Source organism: Schistocerca nitens, chromosome 3 (genome assembly GCF_023898315.1).
Source record: "Schistocerca nitens isolate TAMUIC-IGC-003100 chromosome 3, iqSchNite1.1, whole genome shotgun sequence".
Lineage (NCBI taxonomy): Eukaryota > Metazoa > Arthropoda > Insecta > Orthoptera > Acrididae > Schistocerca > Schistocerca nitens.
In genome coordinates, this window is record NC_064616.1 from 872,056,214 (window position 1) to 872,079,796 (window position 23,583).

The 23,583-nt window shown below is 38.0% G+C and overlaps 1 protein-coding gene across 1 annotated transcript in view; it reads left to right on the forward strand.

Annotated features, from left to right (window-relative positions):
• LOC126249796 (uncharacterized) overlaps positions 1 to 23,583 on the forward strand; it is a 74,334-nt gene that overhangs the window by 797 nt on the left and 49,954 nt on the right. The window contains exon 2 of the mRNA XM_049951484.1: positions 22,042 to 22,248. Within this exon, the coding sequence (XP_049807441.1) occupies positions 22,042 to 22,248 (207 nt within the window). The remainder of the gene's footprint in view (positions 1 to 22,041; positions 22,249 to 23,583) is intronic.

Genomic DNA, 23,583 nt, shown 5'->3' on the forward strand with positions numbered 1-23,583 from the left:
CAAATTATGATTTTCGTAAAGTATTTACAAACTATAACTCATTGCCTTCTCAGAATAACGTGTCACAAATGTTTGCTGCTAAACTGGCAGTCAAAACTCTCAGAGGCTTTTTAAAAATTTGTCTATAACCAATTTCAGCAATATACACCCATTCTAGATATCTTTGTTTCTTTTTCATATACACAAATAAATTTTGTTATGTCTTTTTGCATAATGAATGCATATATCACAGGCAAGTATTGTTTGAGGGGAGAGCCATATGCAGATACATTTATATCATGTAAAAAAAGGGATCTGAAGATTGATGTAACTTACCAAATGAAAGTGCTGGCAGGTCGACAGACACACAAACAAACACAAACATACACACAAAATTCAAGCTTTCACAACAAACTGTTGCCTCATCAGGAAAGAGGGAAGGAGAGGGAAAGACGAAAGGATCATCAGGAAAGAGGGAAGGAGAGGGAAAGACGAAAGGATGTGGGTTTTAAGGGAGAGGGTAAGGAGTCATTCCAATCCCGGGAGCGGAAAGACTTACCTTAGGGGGAAAAAAGGACGGGTGTACACTCGCACACACATACATATCCATCCACACATATACAGACACAAAATATCTCTGCTTGTGTCTGTATATGTGTGGATGGATATGTGTGTGTGTGCGAGTTACAGGTGGTGATAGTATTGTATATACAGGGTACAGAATGGCTGTGTATTGGTGGAGCTGTCATTTGTACTCAGGTGATTCATGTGAAAAGATTTCTGACATGCTTATGGCTACAAGACAAGAATTAACAGACTTTAAATGTGGATTAGTAGTTGGACCTAGATGTATGGGACATTCCATTTTGGAAATCATCAGGGAATTCAATATTCTGAGATCCACAGGGTCAAAGAGTGTGTCAAGAATACCAAATTTCATGCAGTTCATCCCACCAAGGACAATGCAGTGGCCCATGGCCATCACTCAATGACCGAGAGCAGCGTTATTTGTATAGAGCGGTCAGTGCTAACAGACAAGCAACACTGTATAAAATAACTGCAGAAATCAATGTTAGATGTACAATAAACGTATCTATTAGGACAATGCAGTGCAACTCGGCATTAATGGGCTATAGCAGCAGCAGACAGATGTGAGCGCCTTTGCTAACGGCATGAAATCACCTCTGTGCCTCTCCTGGGCTCATGACCATATTGGTATAACCCTTGATGACTATAAAACTGAGGCCTGATCAGGTGAGTTCTGATTTAGTTGGTAAGAGCTGATGGTAGACTTTGAGTGAGGCACAGACCCCACAAAGCCATCAACCAAAGTTGTGAACAAGGCACTGTGCAAGCTGGTGGTGGTCCCAGAATGGCGTAGGCTATGTTTACACAGAATTGACTGGGTCCTCTGGTCCAGCTGAACCAGTCATTGACTGGAAATGGCTATATTCGGCTACTTAGAGACCATTTGCGGCCATTCATGGACTTCATTTTCCCAAAAAGTTATGGAATTTTTATGGATGATAATGAGCCATGTTGACAGGCCACAAGTGATCATGACTGGTTTGAAGAACATTCAGGATAACTTGAGTGAATGATATGGCCATGCAGATCACCCATCATGAATCCCATCAAACGTTTATGGAACATAATCGAGAGGCCAGTTCATGCACAAATTTTCATGTGAAAATATTTCTGACATGCTTATGGCTACAAGACAAGAATTAACAGACTTTAAATGTGGATTAGTAGTTGGACCTAGATGTATGGGACATTCCATTTTGGAAATCACTTTCACAATTTTGGTATAGCTTTAGAGGCAGCACAGCTCAATACTTCTGCAGGGGACTTCCAGCAGCTTGATGAGTCCATGCTGAGTCGAGTTGCTGCACTACACTGGGTAAAATGAGGTCCAACACAGTATTAGGAGGTATTGCAAGACTTTTGTCACATCAGTGTATGTAGTGTCATATAAATTTTAAATCATGAATTTGTTGAACCATTTTATCCTCATAAATCATGTACATACCTGACACAGATTTGTATTATCTGGGATTTTCTTAAGGTTTTTTTAGTACTGTGCCTCTAAATGACATTTTTTTCTTATTCTGCTATGATTGCCAATTACATTTTGTTAATAAACATTAGTGTATCCATAATATAATGCATCATAATGGTAGTTTTGTCAGGGTTTCAAATAATGATTTACATAATTCTCTAGCTCTGCTACGTGTAATAATCCTAATGGCTCTCTGTATGACTGTGAAGGTCTCCAGATCTGCTATGATATTTACCCAGAATATGAGGCCAAATTTCAGATGGGCACAATAAGTTCTCAGTAGTGTCCGCTCATTTGTTTGTCCTTTTTAGGCCCTTAAAAGACAATAGAGTGTACTCATCTTGGAATTGATTTGTTTAATATGTTTCTCCCATTTAGGTCACTCTGTATCCAAATACAAAGAAATTTTGATGTCTCTTTATTTAAAATTGGTTGACGCAATGGTGAATTATTTTGACACTTATGGGAATTTAATGATGCCATTTTCCTGAGATTTATTTTCAGCTGACTTATAGTTGACAATTTACTTATCTGACTTACAGTAGAGTTTACTGCATTTGGAGTTGCTTTCAAAAACAGTATTGTTTTATGTGACTCAATATGCACGTCCAGATCATTGATATAAATAATTGACAGTTGAGATACCCCATAGGTGTTAGTGTCCTTCTGACAAATAACCTGAAATTATTTGTGATTTTTACATCTACATGTCATATGCTTACTTTTTGCTTGATTCTCTATAAGGCACACTAATTTCCAACAGAATAAAAATTGCTGGTATGCTTTCTAGGTCAGTATTTCTAACATAGAAATTTTCTTTTTGTGTGTTTGTATACTTTATAGGGTCCCTTTCATCATTTTTTCTCCAAAATGTCGAAGTCAGTTTCTTGAGAAATAATGTTAAAGCCAGGACAACTGCATATGAGAGAAAATAGTTAGGAATTTCTGTGATTAGTACACAGTGTGCCGAAAAGAAGTAACTTTGCTAGGAAAGACAGATGGTAGAAATTAAGCAGTAAAAATCAGCAGCAAGAAGCATTATAAAATCACAGTTTGTAAAATTATATAATAATTATATATGAATATTTAAATTCTAAGGTACAAGACAAAGTATATATGGGACATTATTATCAATAATGGAACAAATATAAAATCAATACAAGTAATGATGTATCATTCCTTTACCTGGAATAATTTAAAATAGGTACCCACAACGTGAAATTAAGTTTTCCTTATTGTGACTGAAATTTTGGAATAATCTGGTCCATATACAGTATACAATTTCTCAGACTAATTGAGATTAGCAAAGCCCATTCCAGGCAGACAACAGGCAAGTGTTGGCCTGTTTTCTTCTGATAGATGTTTTCAAAAGTGAATTTTGTATTCGTGAACTGATAGCCACACTATAAACATATCTTCCTCATTCCTTCACATTCTTGCTTTTATAAAGAAGACTGTGTGTTAGAATGTTAGTATGTTAGAATGTCATCATATATAGCCCCATCAAAGTTATTTCCTGGTTAAACTAAACAATGTATAGTGCTACCTCAAGGATGTAATCCTTACACCATTGCTTTATAAATTTTTATCAGTGACCATTCACTTACAATAAATAAACAACTAAAGATTGTGATGTATGTCCCTTGGTAAACATAATGAATTAATAATAATGCAGAGCTACATATACTGCATCTTTTATTGTTTAAAGTTTTCACAATGACATTGCACACTGTTACAGAGCATTAAAGTAGATCAATAGACCTTCTCAGGAACTTAACTCTCGAGGAGCTCCAGCTTAGTTACTAGTTTCAGATTGGTGCATGAGGACTGTGATCTGCAGTTTTACTGAGGTAATGTAGTGAGACAAAAGAAGGGATTCCTAGAGAGCACTACTTCTATACTTAGTTTGCAACCATATAATTATATCTTTAATTGTTCTATTGGTTTTCAGACATGCAGTGTTACTTCTAATTGTTCTATTTTACTATGTGTGTATTGAATTTTCTTGCAAAACATGTGTAATACAGTCTTTATGTTGTTTTAAACCCTGTGAGATGTACCAACCAGTTTTCAAGCTTTATCTACTTCTAAACTGAGACACTGTAGTTTTCCTGTCTTCAGCTTATGTCATGAGCAATTACTTGTTGAGGTAGTTTAATTACCATGACAATTTGCACACTATAACTAGAATGAGTGCCATTTACGTGCCTGGTCATGTATGTGAAATGCATATGTAAAGAAATGAAAATAATTGAAGGCCACCCAAATACACTTCCTGTCATGGGACACATTTGTAATATGTAGGTAACTTGAGTGTTAAGAATCATCTATTTCTATGTGCTCATGTTACCACGTCAGAGGACAGATAAGCAGTTATAATCATTTTAAAACGAAAGACTGAGTTCAAGAGATGTTTAGTGGTAAGGCTTTGTAGTGTGGCCTGATCCTTGCATAATATTTTCACAAAAGTAAAAATGCAATAGGCAGCCACCAGTAAAGTTTTGAGAGGATGGATCAAAATTTGAATACAAAGTAATAATTGTGTGTTTCACACAGATTTTTTAACCAGATTAAATTTTCAGAATAAATATCTGTATTATGTTTCAAAATTCTTAACAGTGTTCCCATTATCATAAGCTACAAAGAAGGAGCCTCTGTGAAGGCTCTTGAAATCTGCACCTCCAAAATACTGGCTATTGCCAGTGGTTAGCCCTTTTACAACAGGCAAATGTTATAAATTGGAGAAGTCAAATGAACCAAATGAACTGAAGATGAATAAAATGAATAAACTAAAAAACCCCATTTCAAAATGCATAATGATTTCCATTAATATTTAGGGACTATCTAGTAATAAGCAGATTGACAGCTTGCTCTGCTCAGCTTCAAGTGACAAATGGACAGCTCCAGCTCAGTCTCAGTGAATTTATTTTTAAGAAAATGGTTTTCACTTACCAGATCACATGCTAGGCACATTTTATTCCACCTGTTGTTAGTTTTGCCAATCAGCAGCTGTTGACTTGCATTTGTTTGCTGTTACTTCAGTGAAGTTGTTCACAGGGCCTTCAGGATCTCCTTTGAGATTCCTGAGAAGATTTGAGGCTCACCTGGTGTTCGCTTTCATGCTGTCTTTCAACCAGGCTTTTCTACTTTGAGATTCCTCTTTCAATAATTGGCTGCATTCACTTGTTCACTGCTTGTATAATCTTTTGAGTGAAGGGGTAAATCAATTAGGGGTTTGGCAGTATCAGGAAGTCCTGTGATATATTCTAACCTACACCTTCTTTTACTAATCTCCTCAAATATCTCCTGGTTAGGTTATTGTTGTTGTTATTGTTGGGGTCCTTAGTCCATAGACTGGTTTAATACAGCTCCTTATGCTAGCATATGGTGTGTGAACATAGCCATCTGTGCATAACTATTGTAACATATACTTTGGGCTGTCTACAATTTTTCCATAATACACTGCCGTCCATTACCAAAATGTCAATTACTTGTGCCTGAGGATGTATGCTAACAACTGGTCCTTTCTCTTAGCCAAGTTATGCTACACATTTCTTTTCATCCCAATTCAATTCAGAGCCTCTGTGTTATTTATCCACTTTACCATCCAATCTTCAGCTTACTTTTGTAACACCCCATTCCAAAAGTTTCTGTTCTCTTCTTGTCTGATCTGCTTATCATCCATGTTTTATTCTGCACAGGTCTTTATTCCAGACAAATACTTCCAGAAAAGGTGTCCAACATTTAATTTTATATCTGAAGTTAACATATTTCTCTTTTTCAGACATGGTTTTTTGCTATTCAGTGTGTGCATGTGTATCCTTCCTACATCATCCATGGTCAGTTATTTTGCTGCCATAACAGCAAGACTCATCTGCTAATTTTAGTGTATCACTTGCTATTCTAAATCCCACAACATCACCTGATGTGAGTCAGATACATTCCATTAGCATTTTTTTTACTTACGTTGATATTCATTTTACAATTTCTTTGCAAGATACTATCCATTCTGTTCAACTGCCCTTTCTTGTCCTTTACTATCTCTGACACACTTACAGTGTCATAAGCAAACATTCATGTTTCTATTTCTTCTCCCTGAACTTTAACTACCTTCTCAAATTTTACCCTGGTTTCTTTTACTGCTTTTAAATGTACAGAATGCATGATGTCAGGTATAGGCTACAACTTTGCCTCTCTCCCTTTTCAACTACTGCTTCCCTTTCAAGTTCTTTGGTTCATCTAATTGCAGTCTGGTGCTCTGTGCAAGTTGTAGATAGTCTTTGTCTTGCCAGTTTCTATCCCTGGTATCTACACAATTTTGAAGAGACAGCCACCAGTGGAAAAATATTTCTCAGAATCAACAAATGATATAAAATTGGTTTGACTTTCTGTAACCATTAATATAAGGTGGAAGGCGAACATTCCTTCATCTTGTGTTCCTTTCTATGGGACTTTACCAGATCTTCCCCGGTGTTACCTTCTACCAATTTTTCCATTCTTTTGTAAATAATTTGTGTTAGTAATCTGCAATCATGACTTATTGAATTGGTGGTTTACTAATATTCATATCTGTCAACATCTGGAAGTGAAATTATTACATTCTACTAGACGTCTGATGGTATCTGATCTGTCTCGTATATGTTGCACACCAGGTAGAATATTTTTGTCATGACATGTTCTGCCAAGGACCTCATTAATTTTGAGAGACTGTTGTTCATTCAAAAGGTCTTGTTTTGACATATGCCTTTCAGAACTCTGTCAAATTCTTTTCACTGTATCATACCTGCTAACTCATTGTTATCTGCTTCCTCTTCCCTTTCTATAATATTGTCTCCAAGGTCATTTCCCTTGTATAGCCCTTCTATATATTCCTTCCACATTCCAGCTTTCCATTCTGTGCTTAGTACTGGCTTGACATCTGAGCTCTTAATATTCATAAAGCTGCTTCATTCCCCCTACCTATGCAACCTTCTGTAGCCTTTAATTTATCTACTAGTCATTCCTGCTTAACTATGGTGCACTTTCTGTCAGGCCCTTTTCTAGACATCTATATTCTCTTTCGCCTGCCTCATTTGTAGTATTTTTATATTTTCAAGTTTCATCAATCACATTCAATATCTTCTATGTTCTACAATGATATCTACTAGGTCTTATCATCATATCTATGCTCTATCCTCTACTGTGTTCCCTAGTTCATCTCTCAAAGCTTCCCAATCCTCTTCTATTATATTCCTGCCCCCTAATTCAATGAATTGTTGCCTAATGATGCCTTGAAAACCTGTAGCAACTACTGGTTCTTTTAACGTTTACTGATTCTATCTCCTTTGTTTACAATCTTCCTTCAATTTTTAAGTTTTAATTTTCAATTTGTAATCAGTAAATTATGGTCAGAGACCAAAACTGCCACTGTAAATGTTTCACAATTTAAAATATAGTTTCAAAATCTCTTTCTTGCAATTATAAATCCTATATGAAACTTATGAGTGTCTCCACCTCCCTTCTAGGTGTACAACCTTCTTTCAAAGACTTAAAACTAAGTGTTAACAAAGACTAAATTATGATAAGTACAAAATTCTACCAGACAGCTCCCCCTTTCATTCATGTTGTTCTCAATGGAGAGACGTCTACAGACATTAAAGTAACCTCTGGCGTGCCACAGGGAATTGTTATGGAACCATTGCTTTTCACAATATATATAAATGACCTAGTAGATAGTGTCAGAAGTTCCATGCAGCTTTTCGCGGATGATGCTGCAGTATACAGAGAAGTTGCAGCATTAGAAAATTGCAGCGAAATGCAGGAAGATCTGCAGCGGATAGACACTTCGTGCAGGGAGTGGCAACTGACCATTAACATAGACAAATGTAATGTATTGTGAATACATAGAAAGAAGGATCCTTTATTGTATGATTATATGATAGCGGAACAAACACTGGTAGCAGTTACTTCTGTAAAATATCTGGGAGTATGCGTACAGAACGATTTGAAGTGGAATGATCATATAAAATTAATTGTTGGTAAGGTGGGTGCCAGGCTGAAATTCATTGGGAGAGTCCTTAGAAAATGTAGTCCATCAACAAAGCAGGTGGCTTACAAAACACTCGTTCAACCTATACTTGAGCATTGCTCATCAGTGTGGGATCTGTACCAGGTCGGGTTGACAGAGGAGATAGAGCAGATCCAAAGAAGAGCAGCGCATTTCGTTGTAGGGTTATTTGGTAAGCGTGATAGCATTATGGAGATATTTAGCAAACTCAAGTGGCAGACTCTGCAAGAGAGGTGCTCTGCATAATGGTGTAGCTCGCTGTCCAGGTTTCGAGAGGGTGTGTTTCTGGATGAGGTATCGAATATATTGCTTCCCCCTACTTATACCTCCTGAGATCACGAATGTAAAATTAGAGAGATTCGAGCGTGCACAGAGGCTTTCTGGCAGTTGTTCTTCCCACAAACCATACGCGATTGGAACAGGAAAAGGAGGTAATGACAGTGGCACATAAAGTGCCCTCCACCATACACCATTGGGTGGCTTGCGGAGTATAAATGTAGATGTAGATGTAGATGTAGATGTAGATGTTTCCCCCATCTCTATTTTCCTACTATTTAACCTTCTCTTCCTTTTCTTATTATCAGATTCCAGTCTCCCATCACAATTAAATTTTTGTTTCTGTTAATGATCTGAAGAATTTTTTTTTTTTGTCTCATCATACATTTTTTCATTCTCTTCATCACCTGTGGCATTAGAAGCTATGAAAAGTACTCTTACTGTGGTAGGTGTTTGTTTCGTGTCTCTGTTGCCCATGACAATGAATTCACTATGTTGTCTTAGTAACTCTCCCACATTATTATATTTTTAAAGAAGCTTTTGTATTTCTCAGGCTTTAGTGGTATAAAGATATCTCAGTGTTCAGGTCCTTATAGTTTTTCTTTTTTAGCTCGTACCTCCTCTGAAAGGATACATGTCCTTGTGTTACCACAGTGCTGACTACACACAAGATGGTTATGTATTTATTTAAGGAATCACCTCAATTATGTTTTCCTTTAATTGGGCACATTGGGCTTTGATCCAAGAGGAGAGAATGATGTTGTCAGGCTTGTATCCCCTTTTCCACCTCCCACTTTTAAAAGAGAATAGCAGTTTACTTGATCGCCTGAAGTTCATGTACCTCTGCCCATGTCCCAATCACAGCTTCTCTGTCATTGGTCTTCTGGTAGCCCCATCTTATACTATGGCAGTTAAAATATCCCAGTATAAAGTTCACCTCACCATAGCTGAAACTGACTAGTTTCCAGAAGGTGTTTTTTTTCCTCTGGTGGCTTTTACATGGAGATGAAGCAGTACTGTGGTGTGTGCATTGTAAATGTCTCTATGTTATTTCTGTCTGACAGTGAGGCTGGGATGATGTTGGGATCCCGTCTGCCACAATCATGCTACTGCACAGGTTATGTGGTCTAGGATAACATCTATGGCAGGGATGTTAGGTTGCAACCTCAATAGGTTTCCTGTGGCTCTCCTGCACTAAACAGGTTATCACATTCAGATTCCTCATATGTCTCAGCTATTGAAATTTCACTATTGGATAGATTGGCAGGAGAACACACATATAAAAAAGGTTTGATGTATGCGAGCTTTTGGATTGATTGATTGGTTGATTGAATCAGCTGAGGGAACCAAGCAGTGAGGTCATTGGTCCCATGAGATTAGGGAAGGATGGGGAAGGAAGTTGGCCATTCCCTTTTACAGGAACCTTCCTGGCGTTTACCTGAAGCAATTTAGGGAAACCACAGAAAACCTAAATCTGGGTGTCCAGACTTGAGTGTGAACTGTCATCCTCCCGAATGTGAGTCCAGTGTGCTAACTACTGCGCCACCTTGCTCAGTCAAGTTTTTGGAGCCAGTGGCTCCTTCTTCTGGCAGATGAGATGAAGGGTAAGGAAGAAGGATGAAGAAAAAGGACTGGAGAGGTTTAGGAAAAGGAGTAGAGTTCAGAAAAGTCACCCAGAAGCCTAGATCAGGGGAGATTTATCAGACAGGATGAGAAGGCTTTCTCATCCTGTCTGGTAAGTCTCCCCTAACTGGAGTTCTGGGTGACTTTTCCAAACTCTACTCCTTTTCCTAACCTCTCCAGTCCTTTTTCTTACCCCTCTTCCTTCCCTTCAAACCTTCTGCCAGAATAAGTAGCCACTGTCTCCGAAAGCTTCCGTATGTATAACCTTTGTTTATACGCGTGTTCTCCTGCCACTTGTTGGTGAGTAGATCTTTTATCTATCCAATTGCATTATATTGTCAAAAACTGATTATGTTCACTGTTATAAAATTTTCTTATTGCTAGATATGAATAGTCCCTAAATGTTACAGGATATCATGATAAGTCTTGAACAAAGGCCTTTCAATTTATTCATTTTATTGATCTTCAGTTTTTTTGGCTTATTTATCTTCTTCAGTTTATATGTTTGCCTGTTGTAGAAGGACTGGGCACTCTGAGGGTATGAATCTCAATAATCTTCATGGAGGCTGCTTCTTTGTAGCTTATTATGATGGAGATATTGTGAAAATACAATATATACAAATATTTACTCTGAAAATTTGATCTGGTTGATTAAATTTGTGTAAAATACACATTTATGATTTTGTGTTCAGATTGTCATCCACCCACTAAAAATTTCGCTAGTGACTGCCTTCTTCATTTGTACTCTTGCCAAATATTATCCAAGGATCATAAAACATACAAAACCTTATATTAAACCTCTTCTTAACACACTCTTTTCTTTTAAAATAATTTTAATTGTTTATCTGTTCTCCAACATGGTAACATGGGCATATAGAAATAAATCATGTCATTCTTAACACTCAAGCTACCTACATATTATAGAATATTTCTCATGACTGGAAATGCATTTGGGTGGCCTTCAGCTATTTTCAGTTATTTTGCAAAAACAGACATAATGTCTGATGGGATAACAGCAATCAGTGATTGTATAATGTTACTTATAATCCGTCTTGATTGCAATTTTTTTTTTTTTTTTTCCCCAATCATGATGGATTATAAGTAACATTATATTTTCTATTTTCATTTATCTACACATGCATTTCACATAGGTGACCTGGAAGGTAAATGTCACCAGTTACCAGGGTAAAAATTATCATGATAATTAAACAACGTCAACAAGTAATTGCTCATGATACAAGTCAGAGACAGGAAAGCTACAGTGTTTCAAAGTAGAAGTAGATATAACTAGAAAACTGGTAAGTACACCTCACATGGATGAAACTGAGCTAAAAGCAGTATTACCTTTATTTCAATATAAAATTCAATACACACATAGTAAAATAGAACAATTAGAAGTAACACTGCACACCTGAAAACCAAGCATCCAAGAAGATGGTAGTATGTTTCCAGGTTTCTAGCTAATTAGATTATGCACTTTTGCAAATAATATTTCAATGGCTGAGTTAGTCCTCTGCTTCAGATGCTTTGAGGAATTGTCTTCTAAATACTCTTTGTGTGGATTTCAACTACACTGCGAGGAATTGTTCGTGTTATGTCTCTAATAATAGTTTGATTCCCAGCATACAATACAATCTTTGATCTACATTTTTTCTGTGGTTGAAGCATTAGTGCATGCAGTGTGTATCCCCTTCATGATTTATGGCTGTATGGAATGAGATGACTGGTGCTACTTTAATAAATTGAGTCCTTTTCCAGAGCTTTGCTAAAATGTAAACATTCATCCTTATATATAAATCTGACACAAGGTTTTTCACAGACCATAATATTAATGGTCTACAGTGAAATGCAAATTTTGGTATATCCATCAACAGCAGGGTCAGACAGCTGCCATAATAAACAATGGATAATTTATGTTGTCTAGCTCTGATTGTAAAAACAAACAAATGGGTCATAGGAGAGTGCACAAATCACCAGTGCATTGCAGACAACAGTATGAGAGTGGCCATAATTTTTAGAACATAAATATCTCTGTAAGCTGCAGGTTCTAACCCCCCTCCCCCCCCCCCTTCAAAAAACTTACAATTACTCCTAAAAGTGTGTCATTATCGCAAGCATTGTAGACTGTCTCTCTACTTGTGTTGGCATAATTAACTGTTTCATCATTAGTTAGTTTCAAGGCCAGGTCAACTCTAAAATTAATTTTGCATTAAGAATATTAATTGGCTTTAATTTCTTAACTTATGAATTTCAATGTCTTCTTTGTTGTTGTTTGGGATCTATTAAGGTTGACTCCATGCATGCTAGAGGTAAGGTTCTCAGTTTTTAAGATATGCACTCTGAAATGATCAGTTACAGGTGTTTGCTCTTCAAAAACATTAACTTTTATTCTCTCAGCTTTTTGTTACAAATTAAGTCATCACAACAACTACTTCCATCTATGGGATTCATTCCACATGAATGTTTCACTGTGCAGCAGAATGAATTCTGTTTTGAAACTTCCTGAAAAATTCAAATTGTGTAGCTAAGTCATTTCTTCGAAATATCCTTTCTTCCATGAAGTCTAATCCAGCAAGGTACATAACAGGGTTTTCGTGAAATTTGAAAAGTGGGAGAGAGATACTGGAAGAAGTGAAATTGTGAGGATGGGCCTATAATTGTGTGTAAATGGTTCAGTCAGTAATAGCAGTACCCACAAAAGACAAAGTTCTGGTTTTGTATTCCTGCCTAGCATCCTTTTTTAATATTGATGGTATGACAAATACACTATGAGTGTATGTACCTGACCCTCAAAGATAACTGGGTTCACACATTTTAAGCTAATATCAGATAACAGTACAAGTGATTAAATAATTGATGCTATGGTGAAACAGTAATAAATTGATAGTGGTTGAAAACAAAATCATCACATCTCTAGAATAATGCACTGCGAATGCATCTGGTGTTTATGAACTGTGGCACCTTTGAAATAATATAATTTCAATTAGATGAACAATAATGTAATATGTAGCATTTCATGTATATATGTAATTGCCTGAGATGTGAGGCTATTTCTGAAATCTGCAGCATGACAAGCTGTAATTAAAATTATATTGTGACTAGTGAACTAGTCATTAAAATCACACAGATAAATAGTAGCTACACCAATAAAGAAGCCATTTTGTCACCAAATTTGTTAAGAATAATTATTAAAAATGAAACTGGAATATACATCACTTACTATTCCTGTGTCTGGGAAGTGTTTCATGGCAGTAACTGACTTTCCAAGTAACACTATACACAATCAGAGAATGAAGATGTAAATTTCTGCAAAGGGCTAAAATCTGGAAAAACATATTTAATTGATGATCACAGTATTAAAGATTCAGAATGGCTACAGAGTAGATCAATTTTTATTTTATTTTGAATGGAACTGTCTTCAGAAATTTTTTTAAAATTTTATGTAGAAAGAGAAAAATTTCCTGAATGTTCTGACAATTTGTTCTTTTGAGCTGGAATGTTTGCCAAAGATTATACTAGATCTTTTACTGTTTTTGGATAGCGTAACTGGATACACTCCATGAGTATAGTAGGAACTGCTTCATAAACAAAAATGTTCACTGTTCAAGTTTTGTTGTGATATGATGTTGGCCTATGACATCTTAGTATTAAGTTTGTGACTAATATTTGTGCCAATCATGATACTGAACAAATGTTGTCATTTATACATAATACAGCAATAGCAGTGTTCTTAGGACTGGGTGTAATATAATTAATATATGGGAAGGAAAACAGCATACCAAAAACTGAACTACTCCCTCCCCCTCCCCATGGACTTCTGTAAACATGTTTCCACTATGACTTCTCCTATGCATGAGCAACTCAATATATGTTTTTAAGATAGCTGTCAAACTACAGTAATACACTGTTTGATGTTTCAGCTGTTTCATTCTTAACAAAAGCCTTGATTAATTCAAGAAATTAGAAAATGGTCACTTCAAACCTGTACAAGTTGTCAGTCACTTTGATTAATGTAGTTTCTTTGGTATTTCTGGAAGCCTGATTCAGTTTTGTTGTAGATGTCATAAGTTTAAATATAGTCCATCGGCTGTTCATGAACAATATACTCCATGGCATTAGATGGTACTGTAAGTAATATGCTGGATGGCCTTTAGTCACTTGGTAATTTTCAGTACCTGTATTGTGCTTGGATATTGGCCAAATTAAACTTTGTTTCCGCTCACTGTGATATATACCACTAACAAGCAAGAAACTGAGGATGTCTGCAAGAACTGAAATAACAATATTAGCAAAATTTTTAAACATACATATATTCATTGTATCACTAACTGTTGCCTCAGAGGAGATTTACCTGATTTGCTTTCCATACTGTGCATGTAGAGATGTTTTAAGAAAATCATATCTGTTTTGAGGCTGATGATCTGTCGCAACTTAAGAAGTGACTGTGGTTGATGGAGCAACAATTAATTGATTTTGTCTTATTCAAGATGCTGAATTACTATGCTAACTTAGACAATACTTCAATATTTTACTAGTCAATCAAGGAACATGAAATACACCTGCAACAAGTCCAGGCAGCTTTTCTAAATAATGGTTTGTCAATTAATCATGACAAATCTCAATTAAACTGTGAATCCCTCACCTTCCTTGGACAAAGTGTAGATGCCAATGGTATTTGACCACCAGTCGATCGAATAGACTTAATTCATGACCTTCCTCCCCCCTCTACTTTACAGGAATTGTGCCAGTTCTCCAGCACCATTACTTTCTACTGATGACATCTTCCCAAGGCCACCATCATCCAGGTGCCCCTCACAGATGCAATGTCTGGGAAGCCAACATCTGGTAAACATCAGGTGCAATAGTCGTACAACATGATCAAATTATTTGAGGCAATGAAAGTTACATTAGTTAATGCCATCACACTCATGTACCCTGTTGTGGATCTGCATATCTCCATCACCAAGGATGCAAGTGATTACTCAATAGATGCTGTCCTCCAACAACATGAAGGTGATTCCATTCCACCACCATGCTTCTTTTTCAAAAAACTTTGATGTCCACAATGAAAGTGGTCTGCATTTGATCATGAACTTCTCACAGTTTCTGAGGCAGTTAAATACTTCTGTTATGACACAGAGGGTCATGAAGTCACCATATTTATTGACTATCAACCCCTGGCAGATGTGATTTACAACTCCACACTGGATCTGCCTCCAAGATGCTTTTGAAGCATGGACCTGATTAACCAATACACAACAGACATGCGAAACATTAGGGGAGTGAGCAATGCAGTTATGGACTGCCTGTTGAGAGTAGCAGCAATTACTTCTCCTTTTTTGAAGAGTTAACTCTACTGCAGGAGGAAGACGTTACGAACCTTACAGTGGTTTCCCGCCATCTACTCGCCTCCACTAACCTGATCTTGTGCGACATCTCCATGGGTAGTTTGTGTCTAGTTGTACCAGTTGTCCTTCAGTGGAAGGCGTTTACAGTCAGAGATGACCTCAAGCATCCCAGTATTAAGACATCTGCGCACATCATGACTGAACGCTTCATATGGCCAAAGATAAAGAAAGACTGCCAGACATGGAACCATGTTTGCATTCTTTGTCAACAGAACAAGGCCAGCCATTGTAACCAGCTCCAATAGGCAGATTTGAAATACCAAGAAGGCAACTGTGTCATGTCCACCTCAACATCATGGGCTCCCTCCCAATCATCTGAGGTACATCATTACGTACTTTTGATCTTCAATAAAGGTGCCCCTGGTTGGTTGTAACCAAATAGGGGCAGCTGTATCACGCAATCCCTATACTGATAAATGTGTCTGTTATGGTATAAGCAGTAATGTTCATGAGCGGTATATCTCTGACCCAACATAGCCAGCTTTGTTTGAAACTGAGCACCCTGTGCAGCATTGCCAAGTTCCACACTACTGCTTACCACCCCTAGAGCAACAGCCTCATCGAATGTTGGCAGTGCACTTTCAAAGTGTCCCTCATGTGTCATGAAGAAACCTGCACTGAGGCATTACCCTACATCTTGGTCAGCATTCGTTCAGCATACAAAGAAGATTTAAAGGCTCTGCTCACAGGTGTGCTGTACAGTGAACCTCTTATACTGCTTGCTGAGTACATGAAAGGTTCCATGCTTACACATCCAGGTGAGCTTTCTGCCCTGGTACAGCATATTAGATTACACATTGCCAAGTTGTGCACCCTTCCCCCTCAGCAATGTTCAACACCCCAAATTTTTGTTCAGAATGAGCTGGCTCACTGCGTGTTTATAAGGCTGCATGATGACACACTCTGAGCAGTACTGCAGCCTCTTTACTCAGGCCCTCACTAGATGTTTGCCAGGGTAAACAATACTATGGACAATTTACTGAACAGTAAATAACAGACAGTCTCTGTCAATTAGGTCAAGCCTACTTGGACTTTGGACAATGAGCCACCTGCAGATGTGTCCCCAAACCATACAGTGTCATGTGAAACATCTGTAGTATCATGGGAGGTTTCATTTCCTCAGCGTTCTGTCCTTCTTCTGTCGAGGTTGACTCTGGCCCAGCTCCTGCCCCCCTACCCCATCATGATGTTGGTATTCCACTTGATCGACCGGCTCTCGCTTCTTCACCACCCAACATGCACATGATATTTCCTGTGGACATATCTGACTATCACTTTGATTACCTTACCATCAACCTATGCATCAATACCATCTTCATCTTGGCACGTCATCCTTCTGTGTGTGATACGGTTACCACATTGTGTGTGACACTTCTACTTTCATTCTAGTTTCCCTCAGATGCGGAGAGAGAACACAACGTTGCCACAACTGAATGATGGCAGTAGGCTTTCCACTATCACTATGTCTGTTTGTGCAGTCTGTCCCACAATTCCACTCTTGCATGCAGACTGTTATCTTCAGCTCCCTGAATGGCTACATGACTATATTTCCTCTGGAGTCCACACTCACCAAAATCCCTCCTTTGGGACCTGTCATGACATGGTCGGTCATGCAAGCTTACACCCACGGCTCCAACATGCAGTGGCACCACTGATGACACCCTTCCATCATGCTCCACACTACTGGGCGTTCAGGCTCTGTGGTGACCAACAGTAGTAATGGAGCAATGGTTGAACAGTTAAGTGTGTTGCTCTTTATGTACAACATGCTTTGGTTTTCTGTTTAGGTGATATGCATCCTTGTTAGTGTTTGTGTTAATGACATAGCTTGGTTAAATAAAGTCAGTTATAATATTATAATAATGTGTTGGAGTATTCCTGTCTCTTCTGTTACCAATAAGATAGTGAGTGTTTCCACACACACAAACACACACACACACACACACACACACACATCTGATGTTTCAGATGAGATTATCTCGAAAACTATACATCGGGTAAAAATAGCTCAAAGGGGGGATCAAATGATACTACACATGAACCCCAGCCCCCCCCCCCCCCTTGGAAGGGGCAAGGGGCAACTTTTAAATCTTAAATAGAAACCCCCATTTTTTTATTGCAGTTTCGGATTCTCCATAAAAAAAGTAATCAAGTTTTGTCTGAAACATTTTTTTAAACCATTGACTGATGGCGCTGAAATGGAGAAAAATTAAAATTAGGAAAGAACTCCAATTTATTTAGAATGATCTGAGAACAACGCATCAAATTGATACAAAATGTGCACCAATTCTTTCATTACGCCAAATTAAACTATTTTTTTACAAAATGTATCCTACTCACCATAGTTTTTAATGGAGGGGGATGAAATGGTGTTACAGTCTTGTTAGGGAACTCTTCACAATTGCATTACACACCAGACTGTGTCACTACCATGGCAAAACTGAGAACTATGACTCAGTATAAAGGTCGGTGCAATGCGATCAGACGTCACTTCACTTTCAGATTGTGAACCGTAAACATCAACTGACGAAAGTAAATTATTCTTTAGCGAAACATGGCTCACTATCCTCTTGCAGAGATTGTTCATGTGATGTTAATTTTAGGTGAATGCCATAACAAGTACACTGCAGCTGCGCAAATGTTTGCAGATAGTTTCCCAAACAGGCAACATCCAAGCAAAAACATTATTCAAAATTGCACTCAGTGAGCTCGAAATGGATACATGCACCATCCACCTCATCATTGTGAATACAATGAAAATGATGCTCATACCCTTATCGTTCTTGCCCGTATTCAACTGGATCCTGAAATGAGTAGTTATACGATTCAGAGACAAACTGGATTACTGAAATCAACTGTTTTGAGGATTTTGAAGGCACATAAATACAAGGGCCATTCAGAAAGTAACCCTCGGTTGATTTAAAAAAATACACCAAGTTAAATAAAAATATTTTAATATATACATCTTACAACTACATCTTTGCACTATTTTTCTACATAGTCTCCATAGCGATTGAGGCACTTATCGTATCTCTTCACAAGCTTTGAAATTCCTTCTGCATAAAAATCACCCGCTTGTGCCTGGAGCCAGCCTGTGACCGCATCTTTGAGCTCTTCGTCGTCATCAAACCGCTGTGAGCCGAGCCATTTCTTCAAATGCATGAAGAGGTGATAATCACTTGGCGCCAGGTCTGGGCTGTAAGGTGGATGGTTGATAACGTCCCACTTGAAGGACTCAAGAAGGGCCGTTGTTCTACGAGCAGAGTGAGGACGGGCGTTATCGCGCAAAAAAACGATACCGGAAGTCAGCATACCACGGCGTTTGTTCTGTATAGCCCGTCGTAACTTTTTTATTGTTTCACAGTACACGTCTTGATTAATGGTTGTACCATGTTCCATGAATTCAACCAACAACACCCCTTTGGCATCCCAAAACACTGTTGCCATCAGTTTTCTGGCAGAAAGATCTTGCGAGGCTTTTCTTGGTTTGGTAGGCGAATTTGAATGTGCCCACATCTTTGATTGTTCTTTTGTCTCAGGGTTCACGTACTTAATCCAGGTTTCGTCACTGGTCATGATTCTGTTTAACAATGGTTCTCCTTCGTCCTCATAACGTGACAGAAAGTCTAATGCAGAGGCCATTCTTTTAGTTTTGTGGTGGTCGGTAAGAATTTTGGGCACCCAACGTGCACAGAACTTACGGTAACCCAATCTTGCTGTCACTATCTCATACAAGAGAGTCTTAGAAATCTGTGGAAAACCAGTAGACAACTCCGACATTGAGAAACGTCGATTTTCACGAACTTTTGCATCAACTGTCTGAACGAGTTCGTCAGTCACCAATGATGGTCTACCACTCCTCTCTTCATCATGAACGTTTTCTCGTCCACTTTTAAATAAACGTACCCATTCACGGACAACTCCTTCACTCATAACTCTTGGTCCGTACACGGCACAAAGCTCATGATGAATAGCTGCTGCAGAATATCCTTTGGCTGTAAAAAACCTTATGACAGCACGCACTTCACATTTGGCGGGGTTTTCTATTGCAGCACACATTTCAAACTGCCACAAAAACTAAACTAGCGCAGGTACGACGTTCACTCGACCACGGCTTGATGCCGACTGACCTGTTGAGTGCGTGAATGCACAGATGGCGTCGCTACTCCCCCCACAACCCGCACTGTGACCAATCGGAGGTTACTTTCTGAACCGCCCTCGTATCATGCATATCATATCACACTGACACAGGCATTAATGCTGAAAGATATGCAAATACATGTGCATTTCTCCCAATGGGCATTGGAAATGATAAGAAGTGACAATGATTTTTTTAGATACATTATGTTCACCAATAAAGACACATTCAAAAACAATGAAGAATTAAATCATCATGATTGTCATTATTGGCCCCCTGTCAGTCCACATTGGTACAGGCCCATTGACAATCAACACAAATGGTGTTAATGGTCTGGTGTGGTATTTTAAATGGTTACTTGATGGGACCGTATTTTTTTGACTGAAATGTTACTGGGGAATCTTATTCACAACTTCTCTGCGATGATTTGTTGGAGCTAATGGAAGATGTTGATTTAGAAAGTAGGCAACGAATGTGGTTACAACAGGATGGAGCAGCTCCCCATTATGCTAAAAATGAGCGGAACATTTTAAATTTATGGTACCCTGGTCAGTGGATAGGACGCGGTGGCCCAATGCAGGGGTCTCCACGTTCACCAGATCTAACATCTCCTGATTTTTTCTTGTGGGGTTATTTAAAAAATACTGTTTATGACAGACAACCCACAACCCGAAACGATATGGAGCAACACATTCTAAGAGCGTGTGCAGCCATACCACGAGATGTGCTGCTCAAAACTGTGGCAGCTTTTGCAGACGATTGACTGTATGCGTTGAAGCAAATGGGGATAATTTTGAACAATTTCTTCATGGCTAATTTCATTTAAAAGTCTCCCCCCGCCCCACCCAAGGGGGCGGGAGCTGGAGGTATCGTGTAGTATCGGAGGAGGAGGAGGAGATTAGTGTTTAACGTCCCGTCGACAACGAGGTCATTAGAGACGAAGCGCGAGCTCGGGTGAGGGAAGGATGGGGAAGGAAATCGGCCGTGCCCTTTCAAAGGAACCATCCCAGCATTTGCCTGAAGCGATTTAGGGAAATCACGGAAAACCTAAATCAGGATGGCCGGAGACGGGATTGAACCGTCGTCCTCCCGAATGCGAGTCCAGTGTGCTAACCACTGCGCCACCTCGCTCGGTCGTGTAGTATCATTTTATGTCCCCCTTTGAGCTTAAGAACTTGTCTTACCCACTATTTTTACCTGATGTATATTTTTCAAGATAATCTCATTATATATATATATATATATATATATATATATATATATATATATATATATATATATATATATATATATATATATATATATATATATATATATATATATATCTGCTCGTGTCTGTGTATGTGCGGATGGATATGTGTGTGTGCGAGTGTATACCTGTCTTTTTTCCCCCAAGGTAAGTCTTTCCGCTCCCGGGATTGGAATGACTCCTTACCCTCTCCCTTGAAACCCACATCCTTTCATCTTTCCCTCTCCTTCCCTCTTTCCTGACGAAGCAACTGTTGGTTGCGAAAGCTAGAATTTTGTGTGTATGTTTGTGTTTGTTTGTGTGTCTGTCGACCTGCCAGCACTTTCATTTGGTAAGTCACATCATCTTTGTTTTATATATATACTGATTGTCAGCATGCAGTGCTGATCTTGACTGGCCTTGGATAAACCTCCTTTATGACAAGCCTGTGCTTACAAATTATTACCACTGTCTATGAACAACTCTTTATCTCCAATACTGGAGTATTACCTAACTCAGTTGTCTCCATTCCCTCTCACAGCACTTACTACCATCCTACTCTCAAGAAAAATATTGTTTGCTATATAAGGATGTTGCAAGCAGTTTTCAGAGCCACAAGTATATGCTGCAGGTAAACATAAATAATAGGATTTCTCTCAATTTGAAGATCATGGAAAGCTCTCTCAGCTTGTATGCTCGTAAGCTAAAAACTTATAATTGCAGTAAACAAAATTACACAAAAGTCGAGGGAGTAAAGTAATATTGAGTAAAAGTCATCAGACTCTAATTAATGTTTAAACTGCATGTTTGTCACTAACAATAGTACTAAGCTACCAATATTTAAACAGTAAAACTAAGAAAGACTTTAAGTATGTGTTTCTGTCAGACATTTGATACATTGGCTGTAACGAGCACCAGTAACCATGCCCAGAATGCAGAACAAGATTCTCTGTAATAGTAGATTTATTGTAACATGCAAAATGTTGCTAGATACTCAATGTGTTTGCAATACTGTAGGTGTCACTGAGATACACCTCTAAGGTTGAAACAATGAATTTCCAAACAAAGTAAGTAAATTAAGTATGGTAACAAATTTATGACAGCTGACCATAATATATGAGATGCAGCTCTTGATATACAATGATGTAAAGTAAACTATTTTCAGTAAGTGTACCCCTGAAGTGTTTGCATATTATTTGTAGTATGATGAATTATTGGTTGTACTTATTATTTACATATTTCAACATTGTCGTGCTAATGTTTTGCAAATAAAATTTTCAGTACCTGACAATAGAAGGTTGGTTGCAGTTGACAAAGAAACATATATTTATCAAGGGCACAAATATGCATTTCATCGTGAGCGTGTGACATGGGAAGAGGCTGCACAAATATGCTCAGATGAAGGAGGGTATCTTGCAGTGTTGGAAGACATGGCTGAAACAGAATTCATTGCTGAAGCTATGGCTGGAGGATTATGTTTCTTTCACCGTAAGAGTTATTTCATTATAGTTTTCTTCTTGAAAAGTATTTATGGATAAGAATTCTTTTTATGTCTGCACTCCATTTAAAAATGATTTAAATGTGAAAATGTATTATTAATCTTATGCTCTTTTATTTTAGATCAAACCAAATTCACTGGATACAAATAACTTGGCATCAGATTTATTAGGTGCAGATGTTCTACCTATTGGTGACATATGAAAATTTGTGGTGGACTGTCACTCAAACCCATATTTCCAACTTATCACATGTGGTCAACATACCATTAGGCTACCCATGCAAACCTCCCAGACAAACCCAAGCTTCCATATGTCACACTGTCCACATCTCTGTATTATAGTTTCTTACTTTCGTCACTCACTGCTTGCAGAATTAAGCTACAAGCATTCAGTAATGAGAGAAAGAAACTATCTGTAGGGTTGTAGACAGCATGAAATATGGAAATTTGGGTTGGTCCATGAGGCATGTACAGATAGCCTATTGGTAAGGTGACCACTCACAATAGGCAGGAAACCCAGGTTCAAGTCACTAGCTTGCTGCAAATTTTCAGTGACACCAATAGGTAGAACATATGTACACAATATATTTTGAATGGCTGTCAGACATTATCAGTGTAATTATAACATGCCGAGCAGGCACTAGATGATAATTCATAGGTCTCAGTTCCCCATAACCTTATTCTCAGTTATATGAAAATATAGAATTAAGTTTCAAACATTCAGTGATGAAAGTAAGAGACTATGGTTTAGTGATAGTCAATGTGACATACAGAAGTTTAGGTTGATCTGGGAGGTGTGCACAGATAGCCTAATGATAAGGTTATCACTTGTGATAAGCAAAATCTGGGTTCAACCCCCAGTCTGGCACAAATTTTCCTGTCACCAGTAGGTAGAACATCTGTACCTAACACAGCTGATGCCAAGTTATTTGTATTCAGCAAATTTATTTTTATCTAATTTTGATCTACTGTCAATCCTCATCAATGTAAAAATTAAACAACTTTTATTTTGGTGTTTCTCTACATTTAATGAGTTTGAAGTGATCTCAGGTAATCTTTCATCTAGAATCATCCAGAGTTTGCAATATTTTGGTAACCTGAAGTATCACAAAATTGAAATAGTGACACTACGTAGTAGAATATCTGTGCACAGTTTATAATCAAGATTTATAAGTTATTTTCAGACTACAACAAATGTGTGTGTGTGCAAATGGCACTTGATTGCAATAAACATTTATATTTATTAGAATTTCAGCATCCAGTCACCTTAATATGTCCACCTGTCAAATGCCTGAATAACTACTTTTGCAACAAGGACTGCCACA